We start from the raw sequence: 19,095 nt of genomic DNA on the forward strand, positions 1-19,095 counted from the left end.
TAAGCGGAGGGCCTGAGCACTTCTGCAGAGCCTAAGGATGCAGATAGGTCAGGAAAAGTACTCCATTTCTTTGCTCACAACTCTAACCAAACAGTGAAAACTAAATGGACTGGCTTGTGAAGACGCCAAAACCCTAGGCAAGGACTGTGCTGCCTGGCAAGCTGTAGTAAGCGGAGGGCCTGAGCACTTCTGCAGAGCCAAAGGATGCAGATAGGCCAGGAAAAGTACTCCATTTCTTTGCTCACAACTCTAACCAAACAGTGAAAACCCCGACGTCCCAGCCTCGCTGTTTGGAGACGACCCCCCGCCGCCACCGAAGTTGAAGCTGAACCCTTCGGGAGAGTTGGAGCCCGGAGAGTTGTCCCCTCCTCCAAACAGGTTCCCACTGCTGAATAAGTTACAGGCAGAGCCACTCTTGTCGCTGGTGCCTCCAAATCCTGGAGAGAAAGATGCAGAAAATGAAAAGTTCTGCTGCAGTGCTGTAGAGAGCCACTAGGAGGCTCATATTCAAACTTGTCTATTTCACTTTGCTGAGACCTACATGTAAGCATATACTACATCTTACAAAGCTGCTTAAGAACAGTTCTAATTTCAAAATGACCATAGTGTTGACCATATTTTTGGTTGAAAATCTGACCTGTCCAATTTGCAACACCAGAGTTTTGGTGAAAAATAACGTCAGTGTTAGAGCAATTGTGAAATTTGGCGAGCTTTTGCTGAATTGCGAAATTTGACTAATCTAACCGTTCCCTTGATTTGTGTCAGGAGCTTAGATTAAAAAGCCATTCACAACTTCTTGAATTATGCTGTCCACAAACAAACCCAAAAGGAACCACTGAGTCCATTCAGGCCCTTGGGAAGGCAGCTGAGGAGTAACCAAAATTCCAGTCACTGGTAAATTTTCCTCTTCCTGTGTAAATGTATCACAAGAACTTTATTTTCCGCCAACCACGTCATGCGTGACATAAGCACTACACACATGCGTGGTGGTCTGAACCACCATAACAATCACTACACAATAGTGGCATTCCAATAACAGTTCTTTCACCAAAAACAAACAGATCCTATCAGATGATATCTGTCCATCTACTGTACTTGTACAATGTATACACTGTGTGTGTGTTTTTAATGAGCCCTGGAAGATAAGCTCAATAAGCTAAAGGGTATCACAATAAACTCAATAAAGTCAACTCAATCCTGGAACTATATTTCATTCCAATAGGTAATTTCTGTAACAGTTACTCTAGAATCAGAAATTGGACAGAATATTATGAAGAAACCCTAATAAGACTCAGAAAGGTACCAGCAAAGAAGGATCCTCCTCCATCGTTTGCAGGAGTGGTTGTTGTTGACTCTCCTCCCCCAAACAGCGATGCGGCTCCTGAAGACATCGGGGTGACACTTCCCAAGGAGAAGGACTCGCTAGCAGAGGTGCTGGAGAGGACAAGAAAGGTACAAGAACAATACAGTTCAGTAGATACATCATGTACATCCAACTACTTGCTTCAATACCTTTGTGCAGATTAGTTATCCAGGATTTAGAATCAGTCCTTACTGCTGGATATGTAATATAGAATTTATCCAGATGTTTCCAACAGCATCCACTGTTTTTCTTCAGTTTAGCTTCGACAATTTTGAGACAGATCATAAGCAATGAAAGAGAAAACAGACATTGACATCAACATCAAAAAGCAATAGAATTAACAGAGTCTGCCATATAGATATAATTCTGACCAGTTATTCCCAATTCTATTTTGATTCATAGAGAATGTAACAATACACCATAAAGTGTAAACAAGTCAGCTAATTAATGTAGCATTTTCTGTTGGTGACTGCCTGCATAAAAACAGACAACATGTACTATATTGAAACAAGACAAGCAAGTAGCTCCAGTTTAAACACAGCAATCAACAACTGAGATGGGAGCTTTGTTGTGAGAGTGTGGTAGTTGAACAGGAGTTGGATAACAGTTCTTACCTGGTATTCTGGGCACCAAAGAACGATGCTGCACTGCTGGATACACCGGTACCTGCCGACTGCGACATACTTGCAAAGGACGAGACAACGCTGGGCGGGGAGGTCGCACCTTTGAAGAAGGGCGGCCCTTTTGAAGTGGGGGCTTTCTCAGGTGCAGGGTTTGCACCTGGAGACCCTAGGTGAGAAGTAAGCACAGTCTTGTGTGTTGTAAAAAAGTGAATCTATATCTAAGAACTAGTCTGTCACTGCTCACAACAGAGAAGACATATAATGGTACAATTTCGTAACAAGGAAATTCCCCTGGCACTTTTCAAACAATAAATGAATAATGATATAATTATGTTTTTTTAAAGATCTAGATCACTCGCACTCATCTATTGGCTGAATTGTTTCCAAAACTAGTTGTAAAATACAACATAACACAACAAACACTGGACCACAGCTTAACAAGTGAGCCAAAATGTCTAAGAATAGTATACAAACTACTATAAAGACTGACCAACAAACTTACATGACGTATGTGGCCTAAGTTTTGAAGTATAAGCTGAGTCGGTGAATAAATGTCTGAAAGAACTCACCAGTAGAAGTGTTTGTGTTAGGAGGCTGTTGTTCGGGAGAGGACATGCTAGGAACACTGCCTGCAGCACTCTCAGGCTCTCCTCCAAACTGTACAACAAGATACAGAGATCACCAGTTCTGCTGCAGTACCAAGGAAAGCCGTCAGGGGGCCCGAAATTGAATCATTTCAACATCAGGTAAAGATCTTGTCACAAATGCAATATGGCAATTCATCCACAGATTCACAACTTTGGTTGTTCTAAAACAGAACCAGAAATGTTACCGAAAAGAGAACTTCACTTTGTGTGTAAAATAGATGATCAAATGTGTAAAATTGTGATTTTGCATACTTCAACTTGTATGTGATCCAAAAATTTTCTTGTCGACAACAAAATTGTTGAAGATATCTTTTTTCTGCAGAACACACAAAGGGAAGAAATACAACATGATTGTGTGATACATGGTTAGATAATAAGTTTAGGAAATAGATTTTGGGATAACTTACACCAGTGAAGAAGGACTGCATGAAGGGTGAAATTTCTTCCACCTTAATGTTTCCTCCTGCATTTGCTTGTGCCTGGGACAAATGATAAAAAGCAACATGACATACTCTCAAGTTTCCTCATTACAGGTAATGCAGACATCTAGTACTTTCAATGTCATTGAAGGCCATGGACACATTTATAAGACTTTCTTTCACATTTCAATCCATGAGAATCTGAATTTATTTATCTATCTATTTCATCTAAAGACGGGAGGGTGGCCCCTACAACTTTTGAAAGTTGATCTCCAGGGGGGCCCACCATACATGTAAACAAGACAAACAACATGCTACATTCAGTCAAAGTTAAGACACTAGTGGACAAGATACAGTAGATCCGTAATAAGTTATTCGCATTCCTATGTCTTAACACTACAGATTTTATGACACTCAATACCAAATGTAGATTTGATTCTATATATATATATTCTTTTGACTAGATCCGACAGCCGACAGCTAAGATAGGTAAATACCTAAAAGATTGCTTTGTGATTAGAAAAGACAGTGACACTCATGTTTAGCCCCACCTGACTGTATTATCCTATATTGTTCAGTTAGTTAAGTTTTAAGATTTATTCTGTATCCACTTTTTTTTGTAGTTTATATTTGGGCATACAATTCTGTCGTGTCAATAAAGCTTGTATTGCATTGTATTGTACTGATCAAGATGTGGCCTAAAACAAGTAAAAACAACAAAAACCTCCTCTTCTCCGCCCTCAGCCTGGTACATGGGCCTGCTGGGGATGGAGAACCCAGGTGAGGTGGAGGTGAGCTGCAGGAGGTGCTGCCTGTAATTTTGAATGGATTTGATTTATACAGCTGTATAGAGAGAAATACAGCCAGGGCTACCCAACTAGCCGGAGGCTATTATCAAGGGCTAGCCCTGGTAACTGTACAATATACAATATACAATAACAGCAATACGTTTACCGATACATGAGGTTTGTTTTTTAACTCGGTTATACAGACGATGCAAGATATGGATAACCTTTACTACAGAGGAGATCTGTGTTTACAAGCTTGACTAGCAGTCGTATGCTCTGCAATACTCTATCTATTCAAAGCAGTTTCATATGTGAACGCTATAATGTATTATATTACAATGCAGATCGTGCAGTAAGAACAGAGTGTTTATTGCTAGCAGTAGTACTATTTGTAATACCCATGTACAATTAATATTACTAGACTATACCATATCGAACAAAGTCTTCTTTGTTTCACAACCTTCTTTTAATTCTTCCGTAGATGTTTCGGCGATTGATCTACCAACCTGATGAAACTATTTACAGATAGACTATAACATATTTTGAGTGATTACCGGTGCTTCTCCATGTTGAAGGGGCTGGTGGAGGCGTGGCCAGTCTCCTCGCCAGGTGTGCTGGGGTTGCTGTTGGCAGGTGTGACAGGTGCGCTGTGCCCAGGTGTGACAGGGGCGCAGGTGTTGTCAGGTGTGGCGGAGGACAGGTGGACCGGACCGGGAGTCATAGGATTGGTCATAACAACTGTAATACATCCATCAGTCTGATAAATTGATGATCTTTGATATACAGCTCTGATACAGGTTTTTATGTAATACCCGGGCTGTGATATTGCAGGGATAAACAAGTCCATTAGCCCGATTGTCCCGGAAAAGTAAAATTGCTGTTCGGGCAAGCAGAAGTGCTTCCCCACTTGCCCGACGGGCAAGTAAGAATTTCCAGATGTGACCCGCTCAAATTACCACTGAGTGTGACAGCACATGGGGCTGAATGCCTACCTATAGTGACCATGTCATTTTTAAGCCAGTAGAAACATCGATTTTGGATGATAGGGCCACATCAAAACTCAAAAACTTTCTCGTCAGTGAGGTAAACAAAGTGAAAATACATAGAAAAATGTAACTTAAATTTCAGGCAAGTGAAAATTTGGTTCGGGCAAGTAAATTTTTTATGACAAGTGAATTTTTGAAAACTTGTCTAACCCTGTATTGGTGTTCCAGATTGGGTGATATTTTGATTTATCACATGGGCTTCTACTTGTATCACACTGGCTTCCGCAGAATCATTCAAACACACAAATTTTCATTCTTTCACAGCCAAAGTTTCAGTACCAAGGACAACATCTGGTAGCCTATAAAAATGCATTTACTGCTTGCCCATCATTTATACAATCAATCAGCTTTCTGGAGTCTTAATGCACTGTACAATGACTGTTGAACACCCCAACCCAGGGTTGTAGCCAGCCTGAAATCATTTTCAGTCCCCTTGATTTTTGAATGGGAATCCTATCGAGCACCGAAGGCATGGCGTGACATTGCGCGTCATTTCTAGGGGGTCTGGTTCCCAGAGAAATTGAAATCTAGACCCTCTGAAACACTATTTCCTGCATTTTGAGGTGCAAATTTTGCTTGTAGACTAAGCTGTTCAATGGCATCTGTTTAGGTGAAGAAGAACACATGGGTTTCAATTATTTTTTATATTTTTACATATCAATTTTTGTCTGTCCCAGGGGACGGAATGGGGAATTTTTTTTTCAGTCCCCAGCTGCAAAATTCCTTCAAAGGACTGAAGAACAGGTGCTGGCTACAACCCTGCCCCAACCCAAAGGTACCATGTACCAAACTCCCCATGCTGATGAGACATACCGGTACTGTCCTCTTCATCCTTTTGCTCCTGATTGTCTCCCATCCTGGCTGGACTGCCCTCTAGTGCCTGAACATGATCAAATTATTTTCCACAGTTTACCTACGTCTCCTAGAACGACCCTGAATTTTATCCCATCCTCTAAGGGTTAATATAGACAGCCACTTTTTTGCCCAAATTCATTGTATTCTTCCTAGTACTAGTAGTAGTATCCTGCAACATAATAGACTACAAAATTGAAAATGATAGCACTAGGAAACTTCAGATATGCAGGTGTTCCAGACATTCTTGAAAATGCCTTGCTTTTAAGGTATGCCGTGGAATCATTAGAATTGATGTTATGTAACATTTCTAGCCCTTTACCTGATTGTCTGTCAGCATTAGGGAAAGAGTATTAGCTGAACACACGCCAATAACAGTGGACCCTGCTGTAGTGATTGCACAAAAGTTGCGTGGCCCAAGGTTACAGAAATGGAGATAGGCATTGCCCTTAATGCACAATCTGGTGCAGGAAGGACTTTGACCTTTACCTGATTGTCTGCCCCCTTGGTTGGGCTGTGGCCTGTTGGCTGGAGCTCGATCTTCTGCCTGAGCTGCAGTTCCTGGACCTGCCTGAGGAGGGGCTGCTGCACAGGCATGTTGGGCCGGTACACTTGCAACAGGGGGGCCTTCTGCTGTACTGGGGGCTGGGGGGTATAAGGAATCTATAGATCTACACAGAGCATACACATAGCTTGATTGTCTGGCTGAGTGAAAGTGCTGATTGCATGGGCAAACGCATTTCCTACCCACTTGCCCAATCGGACAAGTACGATTTTTTCCATGAGTGAGATTTTGATACACTTGTTACATTTCACAGTCATGCATCAAGCATTGGTCAACACAGAAATACAGAGCCAATATTAAAAGAATTCCATTGCTAGAAGTGAAAATACATATAAAAACGTCATCTGAATTTTGGGCAAGGTTCGGGTAAATTTTTACATACTTTGGATTACAAGTGGATTTTAAAAACCTTTTCCAACCTGGGCACACATTAATTCTGCCAAAGAAAGTACAATCCTTTCTGTAGAGTCTAAAAGTGAGTCTCACCAGCTGCCTGTTCTGGAAGTTGAAGCTTGGCACCTGTCTGGGCTGGGGAGTGTGTCTGGGGAGGGGGGTCATCAGGGTGGGGATGGTGAGCTTAGGGGGGGACTTCCTCTGGACTGGCTGTAGGGAAAAACAGTAGATTTGGTAAGTATTCATAGTCAGAATAGTGCATCTCTCCCTCCTGTCTGGGCTGGGGGGGTGTGTCTCGGGAGGGGGGTCATCAGAGTGGGGATGGTCAGCTTAGGGGGAGACTTCCTCTGGACGGGCTAAATGGGAAAAACAGTAGATTTGGTGAGTATTCATAGTCAGAATAGTGCATCTCCCTTTCTCTCTATATATATATTACATATATTGCAAGAGTTACATACAATAGGATGGCTCTGTAAGAATCTGCTAGGCTTACTGAGGGCAGAACTAAATGAGAGAGGACTAGCACCATTGTGGTCAGAAACAAAACTATGGGAGCTTATGATAAGGAAGCTTGCAATGAACAGAACAAAGTGGAGAGAGTTGAAGAAAGACTGCAGCTGCAGAGGGTTGCACAGTGGACCACTACTACTACTTATGGTACCTGTAAAGGTGGAAAGGCTCCTTTTGCCCCAAGTCCAGCGCTGGTTATCCCAGGGAACTGAGTGGTACCCTGTCCTGGAGCAGGGAGAACAGATGGAGGAGCACCGGGATGGAGGCTGGATGCTGCAACCGAGTTGTTCTGGCTGGGTGCTGAGATCAGTGGGAAGTACTGGGATGTGGCCTCCTGTTGTAACATCTGCTGTTGGGCCTCCTTCTCCCTAACAATCAAGTCAGTCATACACTCAGTGCTTCATAAAAACAACAGTGAATCTTCAGCTATTCAAGATGAGCAAATTTGAGGCTGATTCCATTGTGGATTGATTAACAAAATAATTGATACATGTAAAACACAAGAGGCAAGTAGTACAATCTCCGTGCAGGGTCGACTCCCTGTGTTCAGGGTCGTCTTGCTGCTTGCAGGGTCGACTTGCTGGGTGCAGGGTTAACTTGCTGGGTGCGGGTTGACTTGCTGGGTGCCGGGTTGACTTGCTGGGTGCAGGGTCGACTTGCTGGGTGCAGGGTTAACTTCCTGGGTGCAGGGTTGACTTGCTGGGTGCAGGGTTGACTTGCTGGGTGCAGGGTTGACTTCCTGGGTGCAGGGTCAACTTCCTGGGTGCAGGGTCGACTTGCTGCGTGCAGGGTCGACTTGCTGCGTGCAGGGTCGACTTGCTGGGTGTAGGGTCGACTTGCTGGGTGCAGGGTCAACTTGCTGGGTGCAGGGTCAACTTGCTGGGTGCAGGGTTGACTTCCTGGGTGCAGGGTTGACTTGCTGTGTGCAGGGTCGACTTGCTGGGTGCAGGGTCGACTTGCTGGGTGCAGGGTTGACTTGCTGTGTGCAGGGTCGACTTGCTGGGTGCAGGGTTGACTTGCTGTGTGCAGGGTCGACTTGCTGGGTGCAGGGTCGACTTGCTGGGTGCAGGGTTGACTTGCTGGGTGCAGGGTTGACTTGCTGGGTGCAGGGTCGACTTGCTGGGTGCAGGGTCGACTTGCTGGGTGCAGGGTTGACTTGCTGGGTGCAGGGTCGACTTGCTGGGTGCAGGGTTGACTTGCTGGGTGCAGGGTCGACTTGCTGGGTGCAGGGTTGACTTGCTGGGTGCAGGGTTGACTTGCTGGGTGCAGGGTCGACTTGCTGGGTGCAGGGTCGACTTGCTGGGTGCAGGGTTGACTTGCTGGGTGCAGGGTTGACTTGCTGGGTGCAGGGTTGACTTGCTGGGTGCAGGGTCGACTTGCTGCGTGCAGCGTCGACTTGCTGGGTGCAATGCTGGGTCAACTTGTTGCGTGCAAGTTGACTTTCTGCGTGCAAGTCGACTTGTTGCATGCGAGTCGACTTGTTGAATATAAACAAAATATGTATCAATGTATGTACTACCTTTCCTGCTGTTCTCTCATCTGTCGGTCTTTTTCTTGTTGTTCTTCCAGCTGTCGTTTCTCTCTTTCCTTCCTGGCCGCCTCCTCCTGACGTCTCTGGAGTTCGGCCTCACGTTCCTGCCGACAATTTTATTGATTGATTGATTCCATTGCTGATATGGTATTAGTACAGATGCAATAGCCAAAAGCGGTTGGTAGGTTGTGAGTTTGATCCCTGGCTGAGTCATACCGCTTAAGACTTTAAAAAATGGTACATGCTACTTTCTTTGCTTAACACTCAGCATTTGAGAAAGAGACTATGTACAAGTTTAGGTGAACACGAAGACTACTGCTGTAGTGACTGCACATAGTTATGTGGCCCAAGGGCAATTGAAACAGAGATGGGCACTGCCCTAAAGCACCATCTGGTGCAGGAAGGACTTAAAAGATATTAGAACACAACATGTAAACTACACCTTGGTTATAATGAATATTTTGTCTTACCCTTAACTTTCCCCACTTAAACCACTGCAGGCTGATGTGAACTTTCATGAATAAATAATGTGTTCAAACAAACATGCAAAAAATTGATCACACTGCAAACACTTGTTCCGCCTTTCTACTGTACTACATGCACATTGTCTCAGCTAATTGCACACTTGGAACACCTCAGATACCTCCTTTTAGCTATTTCTCTTTCTATCTCATAGACTTTAATCATAAAGGGATACATAGTAACTGTACACATTTATAGGATGTAATACCTTGACGATTCTGTCTCTTTCCGCTGTCTTCTCCTCGACATCCTTTGCCAGTATCTTGATGTTCACCTGCATCTCCTTTACCTGTGCAAGGTTCTTAGTGCTGTCGACCTTAAGCTCCGCCCTACATACGGTCTGTTAAGGTTGATGATTGAATGGAAACTTTCACAATGCTTTTATTTCATAGAACATAACTGACACATCTGTTATTAGCAGATAAGGCCACACCAATTTACTTTCTTGGTTCACGGATTTTTTCATAAAAAATATGGAGCGAGAGGGCGAAATAAAAATAAAAATTGTAAAATGGTTGGGGTAAAGGTAACGGCTAATCCAAAACATAAAGAAAAAAAGTTTTCAGCTTGAAAAAAGTACAAAAACACTATAATTTATTGTACAGTAACAGCACCTGTACCCACACTTTAAGGAGCTTATAATATAAAGGCCAATTTTCTACACCAGAAAGTTGGTGAATGGTTTCATTAATGGTGAAAATTTGCTGAGTGGTAATTTTTATTTTTATTTTTTTCCAAAAAATAGGAGCGAGCGAATCCGTGAACCAAGAAATTAAATTGGTGTGGCCTAACAATGCCATTCACGACCAAGACACAGCTGACGTTTCAGTAAGTGTCTGTCAACTTCCTCAAGCCAATTATGACATTGTTCCACAGCTAAAGTATTGGTGTTCCTGCTCACAGATGCAGTCCCAAATGCCAATGAAATACTGGAGCAGATTTTCTGATCTTTACAGCATCCATTGTCCAATGATTTCATCTTTTGTCCTCTCTGTCTTTTGACTTCTTCCCAGTCTATTTCACACTGTCAGTTGTTTCTCATGTTCTGAGGAAGGTTGTGAAATTAAGTTTTGGCTGTGAATAAAGAAACTTGAAAACCACCACTGAATTATCAACAAAGATCTTTACACACAACCAGTATACTGTAATTCCTGATTTTTTCAATGCACTTTTATGTTCACGGTTTTCACGGTGATGACTGCAACGTAAACTTATCATTACTGATAACAAATAATACATGAGACTTTTTTAATGCCCAACTTCGGCCACAGTGAACATTTAGTTCCGAGAACAAGTTAAATTTTCTCAGAAAGTTTGGTACCGAGAAGACACTTAGTGAATTATAGTATATGATCATCTGCCGGCATTTTGGTGACAGCATGTCCCCTTCCTCAGACCAATACTGCCTGGTTCTACTTTGCTCTGCAGCTAGGCGTCATTTTGTTTATAAAAGAAGAGCGGGATTTGCATATCTTCTACAACTAAGGAATTTCTATTGAAAGGATACAGCTTGATGATACAGGATTGGAGAGTAGGGAAAACTGGCATCTGTTCATCTGAAAAAAATTACAACATATTGAAAAATATTTAAATATTCTTAGGCCACACCAATCTAATTTCTTGGTTCACGGATTTTTTCATAAAAAATATGGAGCGAGAGGGCGAAATAAAAATAAAAATTGTAAAATGGTTGGGGTAAAGTTAACGGCTAATCCAAAACATAAAGAAAAAAAGTTTTCAGCTTGAAAAAAGTACAAAAACACTATTTTTGTACAGTAACAGCACCTATACCCACACTTTAAGGAGCTTATAATATAAAGGCCAATTTGCTACATCAGAAAGTTGGTGAATGGTTTCATTAATGGTGAAAATTTGCTGAGTGGTAATTTTTATTTTTATTTTATTTTCCAAAAAATAGGAGCGAGTGAATCCGTGAACCAAGAAATTAAATCGGTGTGGCCTTAACTTGTGGCTTGCATCTTGCTACTGTTGGTTCTAATGTTTAGAAAAAAAGTTAATAAAAAGGAAATGAAATAATTTGGTGAAGCCTTGATATTGAAAAAATATTCTTTATTTCTATAACCAGTTACCAAGCAATCTCAAGAACATTTTGTTAGGAAATTAGGGAATGATAGCAAATTAAGAGAGTGAGTTTTACATTGCAGCTACTCTTCCTGTGGTCCTTTAATCTACTTTTAACTGGACAAAACTACATAACACACACAAACATTACCTAAATAATACAACATATACATACCCTCCAAGGAAACAATCATGAACGTTTTGCATCATTTTTTAAAGATTTATTTTATGACACATCTTTTACTGTATGACAGCAAGTTTTCAGACATTTTTTAATTATGCCTTTACCTTCAGGGCTCGAAATACCACCTGCATATGCAGGTTAGTGCAGGGAAAATAGGAGCTGTGCAGGTATTTCTGGTGTCTACCTGTACCTAACCTGCACTGGGCCATGTACTGGGTTTTATACATAAATGTCATATGATGTAGGTATATGTGGATTGTTATTAGCTGCATGACTGTTACCACCTCTAAAGTATAGAAGAAAAAATAGCAATGGTTCCCGTACAATTTTAGAATGATCCATACTTGATAAATTCAGCATAGTGCAGGTAAAATTTGTCAGGTGCAGGTAATTTTCAGTGTTACCTGCACCTGTGCAGGTATGCAGAAAAAAGTATGTCGAGCCCTGACCTTCCTCAGTAGGGTTCTCCAAACTCCTGATGGTTCTGTTCAGCTGCTCGATCCTGTGAATGGCCAGCTTTATGGTGTCCTGGAGGCCGCGTAAGGCTGACTGCCTCTCTCTGAGAGTCTTGACCTGTGGGAAATATCATTCAGTACAGAAAAATCAAGAGAGGGAGAGAGAGGGAGAGAGAGGGAGAAACTAGATAGAGAGGGGAGACAGAAAGAGAGAGATAGAAAAAGAGAGAGTTGGACAGAGAGACAAGGACTCTCTCAGAGAGCTAGATGGAAGATCTCCCTTAAATGTTTGTACATTACAATTTTTAAAAACATAAAAGAATCAGCAAATCTGCATTGTATAAAAATGATACATGTCTGTTGACCATGGTCCTAAACACAGTAAAACTAAAACTTAATATCAACAAAGAAGCAAAAACCTCCATTTGGGAGAGAATTGATCTATCTGGGATACATGCCTTGATGGTCAGATCTCTTTCTATATGCTGCATTCCCTTGTGAATCTATCTGTAGCTACTGTGTAGTGTTGTACAATGTACTGTAAACAAGCAATTGGTTAACAAATCAACTATTGAACCAACCTTTGGCATGCCTTCGTACACTTCTTGGTGTTTTGCCCACACGTTTTGGAAGTGTTCTAACATCTTAGCACAGTCCGACCTGCCAAAAAAAAGCAACAAACACAGTCAATTTCAATTACCTTTATAGAATTAGGTCACTATGATATAATTTGAATAACACTTTGAACAGATGATGCACATTTTGGTGACACGTAACGTATACTGTAAATGCAGAAATGTTTGCGGTGGTTTTATGTTATTTTCCATTTTCAATATGTGACTACAGTGTATGGCACTACCGCAAACTTAAAACCACCGGAAGCACTCCAATTTTCCGCTAACGCGAAATTAAATCCCCGCAAACTTAGAGACATTGACAGCGGCATTAGCAGTCAATTTCAATTGAGGTGAGTGCTTTTTTCTAATTAGCTAAGAGTAGAGCAATATCAATGTGGCCTAACTATGGCTGGTGTTTTCTGCGAACCACATGAGGTAACCCCTACTCTTCTCGATAAGTGTGCTGGTTTTTCTTGTGTGCAGAGGTTTGGAGTTTGGACGCTTGAGGCTTGTGCCTGAAGTTTCCTCACACATGGGCCCCTGGCTTTATGCCCCCCCCCCCCCCTCCAAAGCGACACATATAAGATTACATGAAAGGCAGGGTTGGACAAGTCCACTAGCCCGATTGTCCCCACTTGTCCGACCGGGCAAGATTTTTCCATGAGATTTTGATATTCTTGTTGCTTATAACAGTTACCCACATCACGCATTGGTCAACACAGAAAAATAGAGCCTATAATAAAAGAATTCCATCGCTGCACGTCAAAATACATAGTGAAAAATGTTAGTTAAATTTTGGGCCAAGCGGAAAGCTGGTTCGGGCAAGTAAATTTTGCATGTACTTGCCCGATAGGACAAGTGAACTTAAGAAAACTTGAATGTTAAACCCTGAAAGGGATTCTTACGTCTGCTTGTCTCCAGCACTGGCCACATCTTTCAGCTTGTGCTTCAGGGCTTCCTCGTGTTCATACAGCAGCTGGCAGGTTCTCTTCAGGCTGGGGATTAGCACAGAAGAAAAATCAAATTATCCCTTTCACTGTGATCAAACCACACTAGCTTCGTGTTCACTTTGCTTGTGACCAAGACTTTAAAACTGGTACAAACTTATTATGTTACTAAATCTCTGGTTTAGTTCTCAGAAAAAGAGTTTGGGGGATGAACTTCAGCACAATTAATCATTAAATGTTACAACAGGACTAGCTACAGTATTGCCTGACTCTGTGCTTGCATCTAACTGTTTCAAGCTCTACTGGGAACAGTGATACCCAGTCAGAAATGCATTTCTTATTTCTCAGACCTGTTCTTTTCTCATTCAAGAGCCAAAAAAAAGTTTATTTTCATCATTATCATTAAGATTTTTGGTTGGTGACATGTATTTTGAATCACAAAGGGGCTAGGAAACAACTTATTCTTGCACACTATTGTGCCATTTTCCCCACATACCTTCCCACGTTGTCCCTGTTGTATTTGAACTGCCTGTGAAGCCGTTTGGTGTCCTCGTCCATTTGTGAGATGGCTTTCTGCATGCTGGCAATCTCCTCTTTCTTCTCATTTGTCTGACGATCAAGTTCTGCAAGCAGTTAATAAGTTTATCAATGTTTTACAAAATAGATCAAAGCAAAACATGACTCAAGCATTACTATTACATCAAAATACCATCTTCTGAGATTTTTTCAACAAATATTAGTAACAAAACATAACATTACTGCAGTACCTTCTCTCTCTTCATTCTCCTTTTCAATCAGCTTGACCTGTTGCTTGTTCTCAAAGTCTGGAAGCAAAATATTGTCTGTGTCATGTAAACCTATAATACACTTAGGTATTTCTTATAATAAGATTAGGTTCATTGGAAACAAATGCTATGTCTTTTTCCGCTCTTAACTTAAGTTACACAAAATTCGACAGAACTGAACATCCAAAACTGTAGACACAGTAGACACCCATTGAAAAACAATTCTCCACTCTTTTGTTATCAAGTTAAAAGAATTTAAAAAAAAAGGTTTTCCCTTACCGAGGTTCTGTATGAGCTTGTCCAGGTTGCCTAGAGTTGCCGTCCCGTGGGTGGGGGAACTGGCGGGGTAGCTGGACAACTGGGCAGCCTTCATGACTTTCCTGTATTTATCAAGCATTTCAGTACTGCTGTTGAGTCAGGGGGCAACTCAGTTGCATCGCTACAGCCTATTATACATTGACTTGAACGTTAATGTGACTTAGATTTGTACGTTTTCGAAGAAAGTTTTTATATGTTACTGGGTACTATTATCAGAAACGCAACCAGAGGCGGCGGCACCATTTTGTAGTTGTGGGGGCGAAAAATTCTCATATCTCTCATATCACTAAATCGAGGGCCGAAGGCCCGAGGCGTCGCGCCGGAGGCGTGACCCTTCTAGGGGGGTCCGGGGGCATGCACCCCCGGAAAATTTTCAAATCTAAACCCTCTGAAACGCTATTTCCTGTATTTTGAGGGGCAAATTTTGCTGCCAGACTAAGCTAACTTCAATGACATTTCTATAAAAAATACACATAGTTTTAGCTTTAGTTATTGAGGGCGACACCCCCAACATATTTTCACCATCTCGAGCGGCGAAGGTACGAGCCGTTGCAAGGTAGGTTCTGGAAATTTTTTTAATCTAGACCCTCTGAAATGCCATTTCCTGTATTTTAAGGGACAAATTTTGCAGACAGACTAAGCTGAATTTAATTTAACTTATAGTAGAGAAAACGATTTTTGAGGGCGACGACCCACGCACCAACATATTTTGCACTACGTCGTCGTGAGCCCCGAAGACGCAAGCCGCCACAAGGGAGTTTTGGAGAAATTTTTAAATCAGGACGCTTTGAATGCCATTTCCTGCATTTGAGGGGAACATTTTGCTTGTAAACAAATCTAAGTTTAATAATGAAATTTCTACTACAAAAAGGTCGTGGGGGACGACGCTCCGGTAGCATTTTCCCACCATGTCCAGTGCCGACGGCGCGAATCCTCACAAGGGAGGTCCTTTGAAATTTTGAAATCTGGACCCTCTGAAAGTCATTTCCTGCATTTTCAGGGCCAAATTTTGCCAGTAGACTAGCGAGATTTGATGACATTTCCATTAGTGAAAATATACACAAGGGTTTCAGCTTGATTTTGAGTGTTTCAGCTTATCTTATCGTGGGGGCAACGCCCCCACGACCTATTTTTTGTGGGGGCGGCCGCCCCCACTGCCCCCATGGTGCCGCCGCCACTGGCAACCACGTTCACAAACGAACACTGTATGCATCAGGGGTATCAAAAGATCAACATGAACAAAATTTGTTGAGATCTTGTAGTAACATTTTAACCGTTACCTCGTATTTGCTCTTGCTTGAGATCAATAGCAAACCGGATGAAGTGTTTGTCAGCTGGACTTTCGTCTCTGGGAACATAAAGTTGCTCCTTTCTCCCCGTTTACAGGTAGAACACCAGTTTTGAAGAACCCGCCGCCATCTTGGACCTGCAGTGATCGGATCGTCTGCTGGTGACGTCATGACGGAACCTTCCCGGATGTACTCTCCAAGCAGAAGTTGGGTGAAAGATCGTAAAGTTTTCCGACAGGCGGGCTTCTATGACAGTGTCATTGGGGGTGGGGAAGATGTGTTTTTAGATCATCTTTGTCTCGCTTTCTACCTTAACGTACATTTCTTTTGTGTATAACGTTACAGCCTACGTATGTTCGGCTTTAAATCTGAGTTCATATTCTTCGGTGCCCCCTTTCCAACGAAGGCTGCGACCGTTATTAACTAAAGATTTGAAAGATCGTCGCTCAACGAATTGTATAGCTGAAGAATAGATATTTTTGACGTTTTTTGCGCTTTGCGTCTTTTCATTCATACTAGTAATGTACATCTAATGTCACATACCAATTATGAAACTAAGTAAGGGCCACCCAAATCACTCTTGGTCGCTTCACAGTTTGTTTGTGGAAAGGGCGTCTTAGTACAACCTGATGGCATCTAGGGAACTGCCTTACCCTGACCCTTGTTTGGTAACGGGACACTTGTGGTGTCACTCTGTCTGTACATAGAGCGTCTAAAAATATACCGGACGGAACCAAATCAAATTTCTACAGGTTCCAAAGAGTAGCCAGAGGCTGTGGCAGTACAGGTTATATATCACAGTGTTTTCCACAATATTTTATTCCAGATTCCATCAAATATGTACAAGACATCCATATGCAGATTAGACTCTTCGTTTTCACAATTACGATGACTATGCATGCATGATAACTGTGTAATATATTCTTTTAAACTGCCATCTTTCAATAGCCAGCTGTCAAGTTGCAAAAGAATAACGAAACGCTTCTGATCATTTTCCCAATGGTCAGACGCTGTAACAAATCCAAGAAAATCATCGATTATTCTTTTCTATTATTGTTTTCAGTGGAACAGTGTAGTTTCACCGGCACCCACCCGATGTGACCGTCTCTAGAATCATCTGTTCTATAAAAGGAAACCCAGTCGGTTACACAAAGCCGACTGACGCACTGCGTGTTGGGTAGGCCTGACGCGAGTGTGTTGTAAGATACAGCCAGCGCTCTGAGTCATAACAGACCTACTGAGTACTCCAGGAGTGCTAGCTGAATGTCCACCAGGGCTTCTACTTTCTTCAGGATTTTCTCAGCCCAACAACGTCAACGCTAAGGGTAAGGCCTCGCTCATTTTATCAACACTGTGGTTGCTAACTTCAGGATATCCCATATGATAGCGGTGCGTGGTTACATCAGTAGACAGCAACTTCCAAGCCAGATCTGTCGGTGACTCGGGTTTCGTAACAACGACCTCTATCGTTGGCCGATGGACGTGCATTTGTAACAAGCAGGTTATGTATATCAGGATATTTGTTATATATGGCGTAAAGACCTGAGGTTTGTAATATTGATGTGTTTTAAGTCATTAATAATTTTCATGGCTTCACTGGTCTGCGCAAACCTTGGGCTTATTGTTTTGGCTGGCCTGTATGATCAAACTTGGCATCATCGGGTTAGCGTATGTAGATTAAGCCTGGACATGTATAAGGTTTATCTATATAAGAACACACAAACGAACCTATAACGACGCAAATCAGCAAAAAGGGTCCATAGAAAACCGCTGGCTGACCGAAATGTCTGCACAGGAGGCTACGATTTCACTACTATACATGGATAGTCTAGTTCCAGGCGCGTTTTAATAAGCCACAGTGGGGGACGATGTAGAGCACCACGAGGCTAAGGTTTTACTTCTAGTTGCTCTGTGACCGGAGGGTAACCTCCGTCGACAGAGTATTGTTGTTGGTGGATGCAATGAGTGTTCGCATCTGTATCTCTAAGGAATCCCTAAACAGATGTTAGACTCTGGCTTCCTAGCACACTGCATTGGTCAGTGTCAGAGTTATAATAAACAAGTACATACTTTGTTTTGGTAAGCTGTCAGTAATATTAGGGCTTCGTTTTCTTTCCTGTTCGTCGTTATTTGTGTGGTTTATCTTTTAATGGATAGCCTATTTCCAGGCGGGTTAGGGCACCATGGGGGCATGGAGAGCAACACGTGAGGCTAAGTTTTTTCTGAGGCTAAGGTTTATGTGAGGCTAAGGTATATGTTCTAATGGATAGTCTATTTCCAGGCGCGTTAGGTCACCATGGGGGACATGGAGAGCACCATGATGTCTGAGGACCAGGCTACGGCCAACTACGTCGAGAGGTCAATGGCCGTGGTGGAAAAACCGCGGGAAAAGTTCACCTACAATGTCAGAGGTCACCTAGAGCTGGACGACACAGGCCATCCTATCAGAATATTAAGCGGTAAGAACTTAAGAAGACCTTGTATGATTTAAGTTTTCAAGATCTAAAGAATAGAGTTATACAATGTAATACGTCAAAAAGCAGTTACTCAAGCAAGTGGATATGATTTGGGAAACGGAAGCCTTATATAATGTAATGTTTCAATTATAGACATATACGTCGAAATATCTAATAGTGTATTCATGTTGTGCTTACTTCTTATTGTTATGTATTGATATATTGTAATATAATGACAGTGACAATGTAATGTTTTATTCCTGATTAGCCAACAGCAAGTTTAATTGAAGTGATCGAAATAACTTTAAGTCAATGGTAGTGTATACAACAACTTATACACAGCAGTACGTGTCTTGAATCTATGTTTTCTCACTTTTGGACCTTTCGACCCAGAATCATGCTGTATGTGATTCATTGCATGCCACCATCCCGCCACGATTTGTACAGTTAAAGTAAAAGCTTTCGTCCAATGCACACCTTACTTTGTCTTCAATGTCTTTTTAGGGTAGGGTAGGGTAGGGTAGGGCAGGGTAGGGTAGGGTAGGGTAGAGTAGAGGAGAGCAGAGCAGAGTAGGGTTCTTCGGTTGGGTAGGAGTAGCACTCCACTTGGAACCGCTCCTATTTAATCACACTATATATTCCTGTCTGCACCCAGGTTTACGAAGGTTCCGGGAAAGAAGGCAGTTCACGGACAGCATCCAGT

The 19,095-nt window shown here is 42.2% G+C and overlaps 3 protein-coding genes across 3 annotated transcripts in view; 1 reads left to right on the plus strand and 2 right to left on the minus strand.

Annotated features, from left to right (window-relative positions):
- Positions 1-2,159, minus strand: LOC118430899 (keratin, type I cytoskeletal 10-like). The gene is made up of 3 exons (XM_035841930.1): positions 1,978-2,159; positions 1,304-1,434; positions 1-437 (listed from the first exon to the last, which is right to left on the minus strand). Exons 1-3 carry the CDS (start codon positions 2,043-2,045, stop codon positions 250-252), a joined length of 387 nt encoding a protein of 128 aa, XP_035697823.1. The 5' UTR covers positions 2,046-2,159; the 3' UTR covers positions 1-249.
- A 52-nt stretch (positions 2,160-2,211) lies between these two features.
- LOC118430796 (calponin homology domain-containing protein DDB_G0272472-like) lies at positions 2,212-16,017 on the minus strand. The gene is made up of 19 exons (XM_035841819.1): positions 15,928-16,017; positions 14,609-14,709; positions 14,312-14,368; positions 14,041-14,167; positions 13,503-13,592; positions 12,562-12,640; positions 11,975-12,098; positions 10,767-10,815; positions 9,468-9,588; positions 8,726-8,841; positions 7,358-7,574; positions 6,790-6,906; positions 6,228-6,383; positions 5,700-5,766; positions 4,395-4,578; positions 3,777-3,864; positions 3,041-3,112; positions 2,556-2,643; positions 2,212-2,222 (listed from the first exon to the last, which is right to left on the minus strand). Exons 2-19 carry the CDS (start codon positions 14,700-14,702, stop codon positions 2,212-2,214), a joined length of 1,857 nt encoding a protein of 618 aa, XP_035697712.1. The 5' UTR covers positions 14,703-14,709; positions 15,928-16,017.
- A 1,029-nt stretch (positions 16,018-17,046) lies between these two features.
- The window catches only part of LOC118430797 (kelch-like protein 24), a gene marked incomplete in the record, with an annotated part of 3,774 nt that continues 1,725 nt past the window's right edge, over positions 17,047-19,095 (plus strand). Inside the window, 2 exon segments of the mRNA XM_035841820.1 lie at positions 17,047-17,261; positions 18,218-18,379. Of these exon segments, the coding sequence (XP_035697713.1) occupies positions 18,233-18,379 (147 nt within the window).

Source organism: Branchiostoma floridae, chromosome 14, assembly GCF_000003815.2.
Source record: "Branchiostoma floridae strain S238N-H82 chromosome 14, Bfl_VNyyK, whole genome shotgun sequence".
Classification (NCBI taxonomy): domain Eukaryota; kingdom Metazoa; phylum Chordata; class Leptocardii; order Amphioxiformes; family Branchiostomatidae; genus Branchiostoma; species Branchiostoma floridae.